The 14,546-nt window shown below is 44.9% G+C and overlaps 1 protein-coding gene across 1 annotated transcript in view; it reads left to right on the top strand.

Annotated features, from left to right (window-relative positions):
- The window catches only part of PARD3B (par-3 family cell polarity regulator beta), a 538,536-nt gene that overhangs the window by 379,562 nt on the left and 144,428 nt on the right, over positions 1 to 14,546 (top strand). Inside the window, exon 20 of the mRNA XM_060281957.2 lies at positions 2,948 to 3,244. Within this exon, the coding sequence (XP_060137940.2) occupies positions 2,948 to 3,244 (297 nt within the window). The remainder of the gene's footprint in view (positions 1 to 2,947; positions 3,245 to 14,546) is intronic.

Raw genomic sequence — 14,546 nt, 5'->3', positions numbered from 1 at the left:
AGAATGCCTAAAAAAAAACCAAAAAGCCCCACCATCCTAGAGGCTTGTTCTTGCCTCCAGTTAACAATAAGCATTCTGTACAGGGGCATTACAGTGATTGTGGATAGGGCACTTGTGCTCATGATTAAAGGATCAGAAATAGATAATGGGTTTTTCTTTCCAAACCACTCCCTTCTGCAAGCGAGCCCCATCTGCCTTTATTTTGGCACCGGCGCTTAGCCATCAGTTAGGGCTAACTTGTTGGGTTTTGGTCAAAGGGAAAATATAGTACGGCTTCATAAAAGGAGAATGCCTTAGAACCCGGTTTGGGGCAGATATTCTTTGGCAAGAGAACCCCAGCAGAAATTTGAAACCACAAAACATGCAGCAAAGTAAAGCATGGAAACGCAGGCTGTCTGACCTTTAAAACATCCCCTTCTAAGTCGTTTCCAAAATTCCCACGTCCCTTAGCATAGAAAGAGACCACACGTTTGGTAAGTTAAAAGTGGTTTACTTACAAACTCTCCAAAGGTCAGATTCATGTGTTTTTCCAAATAGCAAGAAAATATAGGCAGCATAACTTAGATTCCAAAATGGCAAGAGTTTCTAAATTATTGGTATAGAAACGCAAATGTGGCTCGTTTAAGCCACATGCTCTAAGCTCCGAGCACCCAGCTTAGACCTTGCTTGTAGAGTTCACATGGTTGAATGAAAGAACAAAGGCTTCATCCCAAAGTGAGGAGGGGTGACCTAGCTAAGCCTGGCAGGATAACTTACTCTGTGGTCTTAACCCCTTAATGCATTAATTAGAGTTAAGCGTGTTGGTCACATGAGGCTGGATATCCCACATAACTTGGGTTCTTTTTGGAAACTAGTTTCAAAGCAGATGGGGGGGGGGAGGAGAGATATTGCACAATCCTGCAGCCCATACGAAATCCTGATGGGCTTTGATATCCTGCTACCATGAGGGGTTCTCGGGTGACTATGAAGATGATAGGAAGGGGGAGGGGAGATCAAAATGGGTAGCTAAGATTTTTGAAGTGTTCAAGAAAGAACTTGTCTATAAGTTTAAAGGTAGGAAATTCAGTAAATGGGTTAAAGAGATAAACTTATTTTGTCTAGAAAGACCTTATATAAAAAAGCACTGCTATTACTTCTTTAATACAGAAGATCCAGACTTCTTTCCTTGAGGCGGCATTTTTGTTGCAGATATGATGTATTTGCACAATCAAAGTTAACATTTAGCTGTTGAGAAACTGTGATTCTCTCTTCCCTGCTCCACTTTCCCTCAAGATTTATGGACCCCTGCGTATGGCAAATGCACGCATGGGGCTATCTGTCTCTGCATGCAATAGGGACCTGCGTTTGCCTCCAGTTTCCCAGCACTGAATGAGAAAGTGACGTGTAAAATCGTCAGGTTTTGCAGTTTGCACTCTGGCTATTCACACGACACCAAACCCAAGTTTTGCACTGAGTGTACAACGTACGGAGAACTGGAGCTGATCAATTCTATCTAACCTTGTGTCGTGATACATGGGTTGCAAAACTCTTTTACATGATGTCCGCGTCTTCAATTTTAGATGTACACAATCCTTGGCATATACCTAAAGCCTGAAATATATGAAGAGGTCCTCTGATTTCACAACCATTCTTAGTGAAAGTCATACTGTGGTATAATAATTTTACATTGTATAAGCATTAATGTCTTCCTGCCTTCTCATTTGTGTTCATTTTCTAGAGGCATCTATTTTCCCTCTTCTCTGCCCAGTTTACCTAATCCTTAGTGTGTGTTTTTCCTTAATTTGCCACCCAAAGTTACTCGTTTACTGGTTCTTGATTTTTCTCCACCTTCAAAAGTTGATGGGTTTTTTTTAATAAAAAAAAAACATTTATTATTCTCTCGCCATTCTTTTCACACATCCTCTACACCTCCTTGCTTCCAGGAGCATCTTCTGTTCTCCGGAATTTAATAATGGTGGGTAAAGCCTGGCTTTTTTAATTGGCAGCTTTCCTATGCTTTAATCCTTCTCTTGCCTTTCATTCCCTGCTCTCCACGTACCGGGGCTCATCTTGCTGCTGTGATCTTTTCCGTTGCTTTAATTATGGAGTGTGGCAGCTGAACGTTTAAGTTTCATATTAATAGCGCCTTGTTTAAAGTTTTCAGTTGCAAAGCAAATGTTGAATCATCTGAATTTGGCGAGGTTTGAAATTATACCTGGGTATGTTTTTACCGTTCCTATTCCCAGCAGATTACACAATGGCACTGATTAGCAGCAGCATTTTGTAATACCACTTAAGGCTTTATCACAGTGGAGTACTGCCAGTAATAGTCTTTAATTCACTTATATGTACCAATTCATCTCTGTCAGGCTTCTATTCATTTCTTCCCTGTCTTACTCTGTCCCTAGCCTCTGTATAATGAGGTATGATGTCCCCCACTTAAGTGGGGGAGGAGGTCCAAAAATCCCTAGTGAACTGACTCTGGTCTTTTTGACTCTTCAGGCAACCAAGCCCCCTTTGCATTTATATGCCCACATTATTGCACTTCTCACAAATGAGAGAAAGTGGTGCTGATACCGTTAATCTGTTAATTCAGATGCAGGGGAAGAAGAAGAAGTTACTTTTTGTCAGGCATTTAATATGGACCTGTTTTGCAGATGTCTTTTTCATAATCCTCAAAGCAGTGCATGTTTGTGCGGTTAGGATATGGGTCACCATGTTGCAAATACTTGGACGACGATTGGGCACTTACCTGTTGTGAATCGTGGTGGATTTATGATTGACATGCTTGCTTGATATCTGTTGTGTTAAATGCTGCAGCATGATTATAAAGTGTGAGATGTTTCCTAAGGTTCTAGCTGTGGTTTTTGTTGTCTATGCAAAACAACTGTTGCCTCTGGAAGTAGGCCTTTGCTTTGCTTTGCTAGATGTTGATGCAAACGCTGAGCTTCGTTGCTTTGTCTCCTAGGATTGGTGCAAAGCATCAGGAGCTGCGGCAGAAGCAGGCCAGGGGGCTTGCCGAGTATTCGCCTGGCCCCATGGGCCCTCCGCCTGATATTGACGACGACGAGACAGACCCCAATTACGCACAAGTCAATCACTTTCGAGAAATGTATCCACCTGCCCGTGCTTACAGTCCGTCTTCTCCACCTGTGTCAGAAAACTTTGGGTGTGACAGCCCTCCGGTGCCAGTGGACAGGGACCACCTCGAAGGACTGTATGCGAGGATAAACAAGCCGCCTCATCACCATGCTCCTGTGGAGAGGTAGGAATTCATATCTTGGAAATTAATGCATCTGCAAATATTTGCAGATGTAACAAAATAGCATGTTGTTTGTTTATATCATGAAATTTATACAGTTGTTTGCTTATGTCATGAAATTTATACAGTCGTACCTTGGTTAAACCACAGAGTCTAGGGCTTGCTGATCAGAAGGTCGGCGGTTCGAATCCCTGCAACGGGGTGAGCTCCCGTTGCTCGGTCCCAGCTCCTGCCCACCTAGCAGTTCGAAAGCACATCAAAGTGCAAGTAGATAAATAGGGACCGCTCCGGCGGGAAGGTAAACGGCGTTTCCGTGTGCTGCTCTGGTTTGCCAGAAGCAGCTTTGTCATGCTGGCCACATGACCCAGAAGCTGTCTGCGGACAAACGCCGGCTCCCTCAGTCTATAGAGCGAGATGAGCGCCGCAACCCCAGAGTCAGACACGACTGGACCTGATGGTCAGGGGCCCCTTTACCTTTTACCTTGGTTGTCGAACGCCTTGCGACCCAAACATTTTGGCTCCCAAATGCTGCAAACCCAGAAGTGAGTGTTCCGGTTTGCAAACATTTTTTTTGGAAGCCGAATGTGTGACAGGGCTTCCGCAGCTTCTGGTTGAGTGCAGGAAGCCGCGCCGTGGTTTTTGAACGTTTTCGGAAGTCGAATGGACTTCTGGCATGGATTCCGTTTGAGAACCAAGGTACACTGCTGTACACCACTTGGTTGTGAGAAATCCTCAAAGCAGTTTGCAGAAGATAAAACAGTAAAATCAAGGGAAAAAATCACAACCGTACTTTACAAACATGCAAAAGTTAAAATATTAAAAGAGTTTAAGATTACCTCAACTTTCTAAGAATCTGGGGCAGGCTTGCCTAAACAAGAATGCTTTTAGCAGGCGCCAAAAGGAATACAAAGATGGCTTGACCTCAAAAGGCAGGACATTCAGGAACATACTGTACTAGGTTCCATCAGTCTCTGAGGGCGGGCTGGTTTTGTGTCTAATGCCCTCTCTGCAGGGTTTGTTGCATGAGCATATTACCACTTTGGATAGCGTACACGAATGGCTGTAGCACTGCAACACTGTCGCAAACTGTGATTTTTATGACAAAGTACTGAGGTAGGGAAATTAAGCAGTAGAAATGTTTATGATCGGAATGTCAAAAAGCCAAGCTTCAGATTTCTGCATCCCCAAATCCACTTTTTACAAGAGGAAAGATCCAGATTATAACTTTTCCTTCAGCACTTTTGCAATTTTACTCAGGTTGACTGAGTTACTGCGAACGATCGAGGAACATTTGTTTAAATGCAAACACAATATTCGCTTTACATTTGCACCAGTTCTAGTCCCACTGCTCAAGGTCATGATAAAGTTGAAATCATTATTAAAAGGCTTCTACTTCACAAAATTGACAGAAATGACCTGACTCCAATCCAATAGTTCTTCCCTCCCCCTTCCTGCTCTGAAGAACTTGTTATTTTGCAGCATAAAAGACTTGTGTGCTCAAATTGTGTTTTTTTGCCCCCATGATCATTCGGCACCATTAGCAACCAGCTTTTGTACCATATGCAGTGATTTACTATGTATGCTTACAGTTTACATTTCCCCTGTTGTGTGATATTATGCGCTTTCAATTAAGTTGGAGGGAGGACTGAGAATCATGGCACTTTTATGCAGACTGTAAAGCGTGGCTTTGCAAGACAGATTACCCGTCAGGGCCTTTCCAATAACCAAGTAGGGGAGAGGAGCCATTTTTAATCCTTACTGTCAAGCTTCCAGGTTGATAGCGGTAAGAAATATAGCAACCCCCCCCCATGAGTTAAAAAAGAAAACACAGATTCCCAGGCACAGTTGTGGAGCCATCGCCATGAGATTCTGAAAGTTGGCATTTGATAATACAAAATAAAAATAGAGAGCTTGACTCAGCTTCCTGCATGTTACAATAAAATGTGACTCCTCTTGGAGGTGGGGGCAGTATGCGAAAGTGTAAGCAAGACAAGCAGCTGGACAAATTAGAAGACAGGAGTGCCAGCTTGGCCCTGTGACTGTGGGAGCCCCAGAGTGCATGTCTCTGACACTGAAATTTGTGGGTGCCTGGCCCCTTCATGTGGGTGCTTGGGCACCCAGGGCCCCAGGGAGTTGGCACCTATGAGGGAAGAGTGAAAATGAATGGTTGTTACTAAGGTTTGTGTGATTTGTTTGTCAGTGCTATCACTAGTCCTATTTTTGGTTAAAGGGACAGTAAATAGTATGGGCTTTTGTATATATTAATGCATTTAAGACTCTTTTGCAGGAATCACTACCAGTTTAGAACTTCCTTTAGGTGCTAAAGTGTCAAATTGGAAAGAGGTCCACACCTAACTATTGGGCCAGATATTAATAGTTCCTGAGGTTAACAGGATAAGAAATGTACACACACACACACTTTATAGTATAATTATTAAATCAGAGGGACCCAGGTGGCGCTGTGGGTTAAACCACTGAGCCTAGGGCTTGCTGATCAGAAGGTCGGCGGTTCGAATCCCTGTGACGGGGTGAGCTCCCGTTGCTTGGTCCCAGCTCCTGCCAACCTAGCAGTTCGAAAGCACGTCAAAGTGCAAGTAGATAAATAGGAACCGCTGCAGCAGGAAGGTAAACGGTGTTTCCACGTGCTGCTCTGGTTTGCCAGAAGCAGCTTTGTCATGCTGGCCAAATGACCTGGAAGCTGTACGCCGGCTCCCTCGGCCAATAATGCGAGATGAGCGCGCAACCCCAGAGTCGGTCACGACTGGACCTAATGGTCAGGGGTTCCTTTACCTTTTTATTAAATCAGAAGTGGCCACCAAAAGCCCATACTGAATCCAGCAGCATTGTAAACTGACTGGAATAGAATAGAATAGAATAATTTATAGGCCAAGTATCAACCATACTTGGAATTTTGCTTCGACTACATTGCTATGTAAGAAAAACGTACCTCATACAAACACTATTCCCCTCACAATACAACAGCACAGCGGGGGGAAAAACACATACCACCAACTGACCTCCCTTTTGCCCACAACTACAGATTCAACAATTTGATGGCACAAGGAAAAAAGCTATTCCTGTGCCTAGACATTTTTGTATATAGAGTCCTGTACCGATGTCCTGATGGGAGTAAATCAAACAGGGTCTGCAGCAATTCTCTCTGCTCTCTTCCTGACTCGAGCGGCGTAAAGTGTCTTTGTTGGAGGCAAACTAGCACCAATCATAAAAGATAACTTTTATGTTATGGGGCAGCATAGAGATCCAGTCAAACATTGCATCATTCGTAGCCAATATTTGTATATGTGTCTTGTATGGACCCAGCATCCTGACTGATCATTTTATATTGCAATTAAGCATCTTAAAAGCAACACTGGTAATTAAAAGAAGCTGTAGTTGGTGACCCAAATAATGCTACGTGGTTCAACCGTGGTCTCATTCTGTTCCTCTGAATCAGTCCTTCCAATCTAGGAACTTCTTCAAGACACTTTAGTGCTGCGCTTCATAACACCTGCTTGGCTACACTAGAGGACGAGAACAGGCTGAGTGTATTATTATAAAGAAATGTTGTGAATGAAAAGCCAGGGTTTATCAGGGCATTTTCTTTCTAGCAGAATCTCAGGCTGTGAAGCCCCAGGCTGCTTTATTTTTTTTACCAACCCCCTGAACGTCTAAAAGCTTGATATCTATATGCATGATATTGCTTGTGCCTGTCTATGGGAGCCTGCTGGACCAGGAGCACAATTTTCTTCACAAGATTGGGGTTTTTTTTGGTGGTGCCCTAGATCTGTTCGAAGACTTGACTATGTTCAACATTTTCCGTAAATCCAAACCACAGCTGTCAAAGGTTCTAGCGACTACTCTAGAGTAACGACGCTCCGCATGCTTGTCTTTAAACAGTTTTTATTAGTGCAGTCTATTTACAGTGAGCCGGGTGTGTAAAACATGTCTGCTCATTCCGATGCAGAATCCGGCACTGCCCCCCCCCCCCGCATGATCTTCTCCAACATAGTAGTCTCGGGACAGTGAATCTCCTCCCTCTCTTTCTCCTGCGTAATTCCGGAACCGGAGGAAAGGGTCTACGCTCCAGGCTTTCATTTTCTCCCTTCTCCCCCTCCCTTTCCTCACTCCTGTGTGTCCGGGGCTCTCTCATGTTGCTGGAGCCCTGGCCCTCTCTCTCCACTTCCTGACTGGCCTCCTCAGAGCCCTCGCTTCCATCACTGCTTGGGGAGGAGCTACTTCTGATGCAAGGGGGCGGTTCTCTGTACTTTCTCCCCCTTACAACAGCCATAAATTGTTCGCAAATGGTTCCTTTGAAAATGAAGGCTGCCTACTGAAAAGAAGACTCTTCTCTCTGAGAGAATTAAAAATAATGGGCAAATTACAATGGGCACTTGTAGCAGCTGACACATATAGGCTGCCTCAGATGGCCGCTGCGTACCACTGCAGACCTCCAGATAGCAAGATATGTAGTGGCATCAAGAAACCCATCGCAGATGGCTTGCCACGTGGAATAGCCACCCACAGCCGGTCTGTCGGTGGGTGTCATTCCCTCGGAAGGTCAAGCCCAACAGACCAAGATGAAGGAAGGAAATTTCTCTTTTTGAAATATGCCAACCCTATATTATTTCTCCCTGCTCCTACGTGTTAGCAGGAGCGGGGCAACAGCAAGAAAGATATAGCCATTTTGGTTTGGCTAGGCAAGTCAATGGGATTTCTAGAGATTTGTATTTTCCAGATCATGATCCAGGGCAAATAGGATCGGGTCCAGACCAGTCCAGACTGAATCAGGTCCAACCCTGATTTACAAACTGAGGCCACGAATCAGAATAGGGGGGTCTGTGCACAGCGCTCGTGTTCAGTTGTTTAGCTTCAACAAAGAGAACCCAGATTACTTCATCTCTGTCTTTGAATTCCAGTCATGGCCCATTACCATAGAGGATTGAATTAAAACTCATGCAATCACTTATTTTCCCCGGTGAAAAATGTATTATCATCCCTTTAATGATTTTATAAAATTACGAGGCATCTCCGTGGCTTGATCAGTGTACCTCATACTGACGTACAGCTAGTCATAGCTCCCTCTACAAAGTGCCCGGTTTTAAAGTCCTACTCATTACAGGACATTACTGTCAAAGCTATTCCAATAATTAGAAGCCTTTCTATACGTCAAAACCCAAGAAATAATCCCAAATGCAAGGGCTAAAACCGTATGTTTACCAGTATAGTGTTAATCACTCCTGTCGAAAGCAGGCGGCGTGAACCTGTATCCTGCATGCCCATTCCTTGTGCCTTATTCCTGATTTAGTTTAGTAGGATCCCAGTGTGCATAACCGGAAGATGATTTGCATTCTGTAAAATTCACAGTTACCTGAGCTTAAATAGCTTGGTGGGTTTTTGCATTCTATCAGCTAAGACTGTCTTCTTTGAGAGCCAGTGTGGTGTAGTGGTTAAGAGCGGTAGACTTGTAATCTGGGGAACCGGGTTCGCATCTCCGCTCCTCCACATGCAGCTGCTGGGTGACCTTGGGCTAGTCATACTTCTCTGAAGTCTCTCAGCCTCACTCACCTCACAGAGTGTTTGTTGTGGGGGAGGAAGGGAAAGGAGATTGTTAGCTGCTTTGAGACTCCTTCGGGTAGTGATAAAGCAGGATATCAAATCCAAACTCTTCTTCTTCTTCTTCTCTTCTTCTTTGAAACCTCACGGAGGAACCGAGGCACTGCGATAGAGGCATCTCTGCCTGCAGTCTTAATCCCATCGCAAAAGTAACTGGGATGGTAAAATACTGGCTTTAGAGAGATGCTGCCTGACTCGTACATGTTCCCCAAGCACTTCCACTAATTCAGAGATTAGTGCCATGCATGCCTCTTTCTTTCCTTCTATTGTTTTATCTTTCCATTGCATTTACACCTCACCTTTTCTTCCAAGAGTGCCAGGTGGCATAAGTGGTTGATTCAATTATTTTATTTCATTTTTCTGTTGGAAGCCGCCCAGAGTGGCTGGGGAAACCCAGCCAGATGGGCAGGGTATAAATAATAATAATAATAATAATAATAATAATAATAATAATAATATATTATTGTTATTGTTATTGTTATTAGTGGTTCTCCCCCTTCCTCATTTAAGTCCAACCACAACAGCCCTGAGAGTTAATTTAGGCTGAGAGGCAGTGATTGGCCCGAGTGCGCTTCATGGCTGAGTTTGGGGTTGGAATCGTGGTATCCCATGTTCCAGTCCGACACGCTAACCCCTACACACCAGGCTGGCTCTCTCCAACTCCTACTCCTCAAACTGGCAAATTCCACACTCCATTTTGGGTAGTAGAGCCAGGTACCTACTTCAGTTGCACTGCTTAACAGAGTAGAGCAGACTGCCATGAGCCTAAGAACTCCCAGTCTTCCAGAGAGCTATTGTCTAAACCAGTGGTTCCCAACCTTTTTTTGGCCATGCCCCACCTAAGCATCTCTAAAATCCTGATCTCTCCCCCCCCCCCCGTTGACATATAATTCTTATTATTCAAAATGTGAACTCCTATTCATGTGGAGGAAGCTTAAAAGGCCATTAACTGTTAATAACTCATTCTTGAATTGCCCCCCCTTAAAAATCAAATCGTCCCCCTTAAAAATCAAATTGCCCCCCTGTGGGATGTGTGCCCCCATGTTGGGAACCAGGGGTCTAAACTTTGAACAATTTTTTAGAATTCTTCCCCTCCTCTTTCTTCTTTCATGCACACAAAGAAAATTAAATGTACTCATTTATGAGCGCTCTCTCTCTCTCTCTCTCTCTCTCACACACACACACACACACACACACACACCCTTTATTATGTTGGTGCTGCTTATTTGAGGAAGGGAGTGATACAAATGTGTGTATCAGCCTTAGCTGAAGAAAGTGCTTTACAGTCTTCGGCTTAACGCCACATGGGATTTTACCAAAATGGATATTGATACTTGACTCCGGGGAAAGTGAGTAAAATGCAATGTGTGAATGGTCGTTGTTGTTAACCGATTGCATCTCCCACATTTTTCCAATGCAGATTTTTGGGGGCGGAAGGTGACATAGTAAGTAATGAGTGCGGTCTTTAATTTTTCACTTCAGAAAAATTAAAGGCTGAACAGCACAAAAGAAGCCTCTTGCTATAGCATTGTGTCTGTTTCTGCCGGCATAGGAAATGTGCAGTTGTGAATATTGCACCTCCGGCTAGAACTCTGCATTGGGCCCCACTGGGAGAATAACAATGAGAGTTGTTGTTGTTGTTGTTGTTTAGTCGTTTAGTCATGTCCGACTCTTCGTGACAGGCACTCCTGTCTTGCACTGCCTCCCGCAGTTTGGTCAAACTCATGTTCGTAGCTTCGAGAACACTGTCCAACCATCTCGTCCTCTGTCGTCCCCTTCTCCTTGTGCCCTCCATCTTTCCCAACATCAGGGTCTTTTCCAAGGATTATTCTCTTCTCATGAGGTGGCCAAAGTATTGGAGCCTCAGCTTCACGATCTGTCCTTCCAGTGAACAATGAGAGTACTTAACTTAAAACCACACAGTGGTTCAGTTCAGACATTACCCCAATACCATGGTTTCTGCTAACCATAGTTTTGATCCCAACCCATAGTTTGAAGTTAAGAATTTACAAGCAAACCCACTTCGAGCCATGGCTTCTACTTCTCCAGGGTGGGCCGGGGAAGCCATTTGCCTCAGGTGATGTATCGATTCCTTGCCAGTGTACCACAGCCAGCCCTGTTGGGGCTTCCCCCAGCACCATTGCCCTTGTTGCCCTTGCCACTGCCTTGTGATACGGGTGCAGCAGCAGGTAAGTATACAGTTGCAGTGGCGAGGCTGCAGCGGCGCAGGGGCAGGGCCCCAGATCTGGTTGGAGGGCACTGGGTCATTTTTGCCAATAGCGGCAAAATGTGTTGGGCCGGCCCTGCTGTTTCTGGTTTGTTGGCTGTTTGCAGACTATGGTTTGTCAATCTGGATATAATGCCAAACTATAGTTTAGTTTTCTTACATTTGGTTTGATGTGATGCCCAAGTTTAGCCACTAAATTCGAGCCTGAAGAGGAATTTAGGGCTCTGATTCAAATCCATTTCTGAACAGGGGGTTGTTTTCTTCCTAAATGCAGTTGCCCTACTCCACAATGTTGTTCTTTTCCCTCTCTCTCTCTCTCTATATATATATACTTGTCGTGGGAAAATGTGCCAAAGTCCCCTTTAACCAAAAGTGGGTTGTGGTCCCTTTAACAGGCAGCACAGTAATAAGAATGTTAACTTTTTTGTGTGTGCGAGGGCATATAATATTTTTTAAAAAAAACCTGCCATTTAATTTTAAATGCTAATATGTGTGCGGGTAATTAAGAAGCCAAAATTGACTATGCGCTAGGTAAGCTCTAAGAATGGGAGAGAGAGATCATTACGCCTCTGCTCATGGATAGCTATTCGCAAACCAACTGATAATGTGCAAAATGAAGATTTCGTAAGTGGCATTTTAAATGAATGGTTAATGGCTTGAAGATTAATTAAATAGTCAGAGTTGTTCAAAAGAGAACCTGCTAAAATCTTGTTTGTAGGCCAGTCACTTGCATAGCGAAAGTGCAAGCCTTTCTAGCAAGCAATTCCCCCCTCAAACCACACACACACACACACACTCCCTTTCCAGCATGCTACATACATGTAAGGTCAGAAAGGTTTTACTGCAGGGTAAAAGGTAAAGGTAAAGGGGCCCCTGACCATCAGGTCCAGTCGTGTCCGACTCTGGGGTTGCGGTGCTCATCTCGCTCTATAGGCCGAGGGAGCCAGCGTTTGTCTGCAGACAGCTTCCGGGTCATGTGGCCAACATGACAAAGCTGCTTCTGGCAAACCAGAACAGCACACGGAAACGGCGTTTACCTTCCCGCTGTAGCAACGGGAGCTCACCCCATCACAGGGATTCGAACTGCTGACCTTCTGACCAGCAAGCCCTAGACTTTGTGGTTTAATCCACAGCGCCACCTGGGTCCCCTTGCAGGGTACATTAATACTAAATAAATACCACAACACGAATGATGAAACTCTGCATTTGTTCTTCTACCAGTATTCATCTCACTGTTTTGAAAGCTGGGAAATGCAATATCCCTGCAAAAAGCACTGACTTGGGGAGGGGGGGGGGAGATATTTCTTATTTTTGGTGCAATGTAATGATTCTCTGGAAAGCCCATTAATGTACTGTTTTCATTCCTGGGCAGCACCTTAGAACACAGTTCTCCATATTGTGCATATTGAGAATCTTGAGAAAGAAGCATTCTAGGCTTTGGTACGACTAGTATATTATTTTGCTGCTGTTCCTTTGTTTGAGGCCATACTAGAGGGTGTTGGTTTTCATGCTCTTAAGAGGGCCAGCGCTCTTGGCCATGGTTACCGCAGGCTGAACTACAATCCCCCATCACAACTAAAACTTCCTCCCCCCCAATTGGCACAGGGCCTATTGATAGCAGAGCATGCCTGCTGAATGATGAGCTTCTCCCTTAACAAAATCCATCGCAACCGGCAAACCAAATTGCCTTTGAGTCAGTCTGCAATGCAGCACGGGAATTATAGTCAAAAAATCAGATATTCCTATACCCAGCAGGTGGTGGTGATAGAGAGGTTGTGGACACAGATAACAACATGACACTGCGTCCCCCGTCCCCCCCGCCCGGTAGTCTGATGGAGAAGCAAAGTGCAAAGCCCTTCCCAAGCCGTTTCCCATCTTGAGTTCTTTCCTACAGTGATTAGCATGATTAAGCAGGGATGTCAGGCCTAGTTCTCCCATCTATATGAAAATAAATACTTCGGTTGACCAGGTGACCTTATAAGCGTGAGGTCACTATAGAGCAACCAGGAGGGCTCCCCTGGCAATTATTACATGCTGCTTACCGCAAAAGATTTGTTAGACAGTGATGGAAAGTCTTAATGCGCGAAGTGGTGGAGGAGGACACGCACAATGATGATTAAGATGACAGTGAACTGGAAACAGCTGCAACGCTCTCCCTGGGTTCTGTATTGCTTAAGATGAAGACCACCTGGGTTGGCTACTGTGTCTGGTTTTGAGAGAGAGAGAGAGAGAGAGAGAGAGAGAGAGAGAGAGAGAGAGAGAGAGAGAGGCAATTCTCCCGCTGTGTACATTTCTGTGCTTCGGTTTTTGAAATAAGGAAGCCATTGTTGAAGTCTGCAGACAAAGTTTCTGCGGTTATGCAGTCATACCTCATGTTACGTCTGCTGCGGGTTACGTCTTTTCAGGATACAGAATGGGTTACTTCCGGGTTCGGCACGTGCGCATGCGCAGAAGTGCTAAATCGTGCTTTGTGCAGAAGCGCCGAATTGCGTCATGCGCGTGCGCAGATGCAGCACTTCAGAATGTGGCCTTTTCATGTTGCGGACAGGCCTCCGGAATGGATCCCGTTTGCAACCAGAGGTACCACTGTATGTCTGTGATATATTGCTGCTGATATATGCTGTGTGCAAACCGAGCTGCAAAACTACATCCTGTATTTTTCCGTGTATAAGACGAGGCTGTTGTTTTTTATTATAATGAATTGTGATAAATAGGGGCTCATCTTATACACTGATAGTGTAGAGGGGGGACGTGCGATTGGTGGCGGCCGCGAGCAGGAGATTGTAAGCAGCGATTGGGCGGGTGATTGGTGGATGTGGCAAGACCTGCTGGTGATTGTTGCTGCGGCAAGTGGGCAGGCAATTGGCGGCTGTGGGCAGATGATCGGTGTCTGTGGCGAGGTGTGCGATTGGCAGCGGCAGTCAGACGGGTGAGCGATTGTTGGCAATCCTCCCCAAAAGAAGGTCAACAACTCTGGGCAATTCCCCCCCCCAAAAGCTTAACAACTCTGGGCAATCTCCCCCCTTAATTTGGAGTCCCAAAAAATAGGGGTCATCTTATACACGGGGGGCGTGTTATACACAGAAAAATATGGTATATCAGAAGATAAGTAGAGTCGTGCTGGAGGCAACAGCCAAATGTTCTTTCTGATGCAGAATCCTCTTTCCCAGGCAGATTCCTCCAGGAAGCCCATGGGCCAGGCAGGATATGAAAGCAACAGCCTATCTAAGCACTTTGTTTCCCAACGTTTAGATGCACGCTGCCTCTGAACATGGGTGTTCTATTTAGCAGTGAAAGTTATTAGCCACTGATAATTTACCCTCCTGGTCAATGCACAGTTTCTGTGTTGGGAACTGTGCACGTACATGCCGGCCGTGGAAATTTCCAGAGTCCTCTACCATTCGAGCGTCCCTCTAGCATTTGTGTGTGCTTTCTGGTGTTTCCATCTTCAAGAGATTCACTTTA

The sequence above is a fragment of the Zootoca vivipara genome, chromosome 1 (genome assembly GCF_965207765.1).
Source record: "Zootoca vivipara chromosome 1, rZooViv2.hap1.1, whole genome shotgun sequence".
Classification (NCBI taxonomy): Eukaryota; Metazoa; Chordata; class Lepidosauria; order Squamata; family Lacertidae; genus Zootoca; species Zootoca vivipara.
This window is presented reverse-complemented; position numbering and strand designations above follow the sequence as displayed.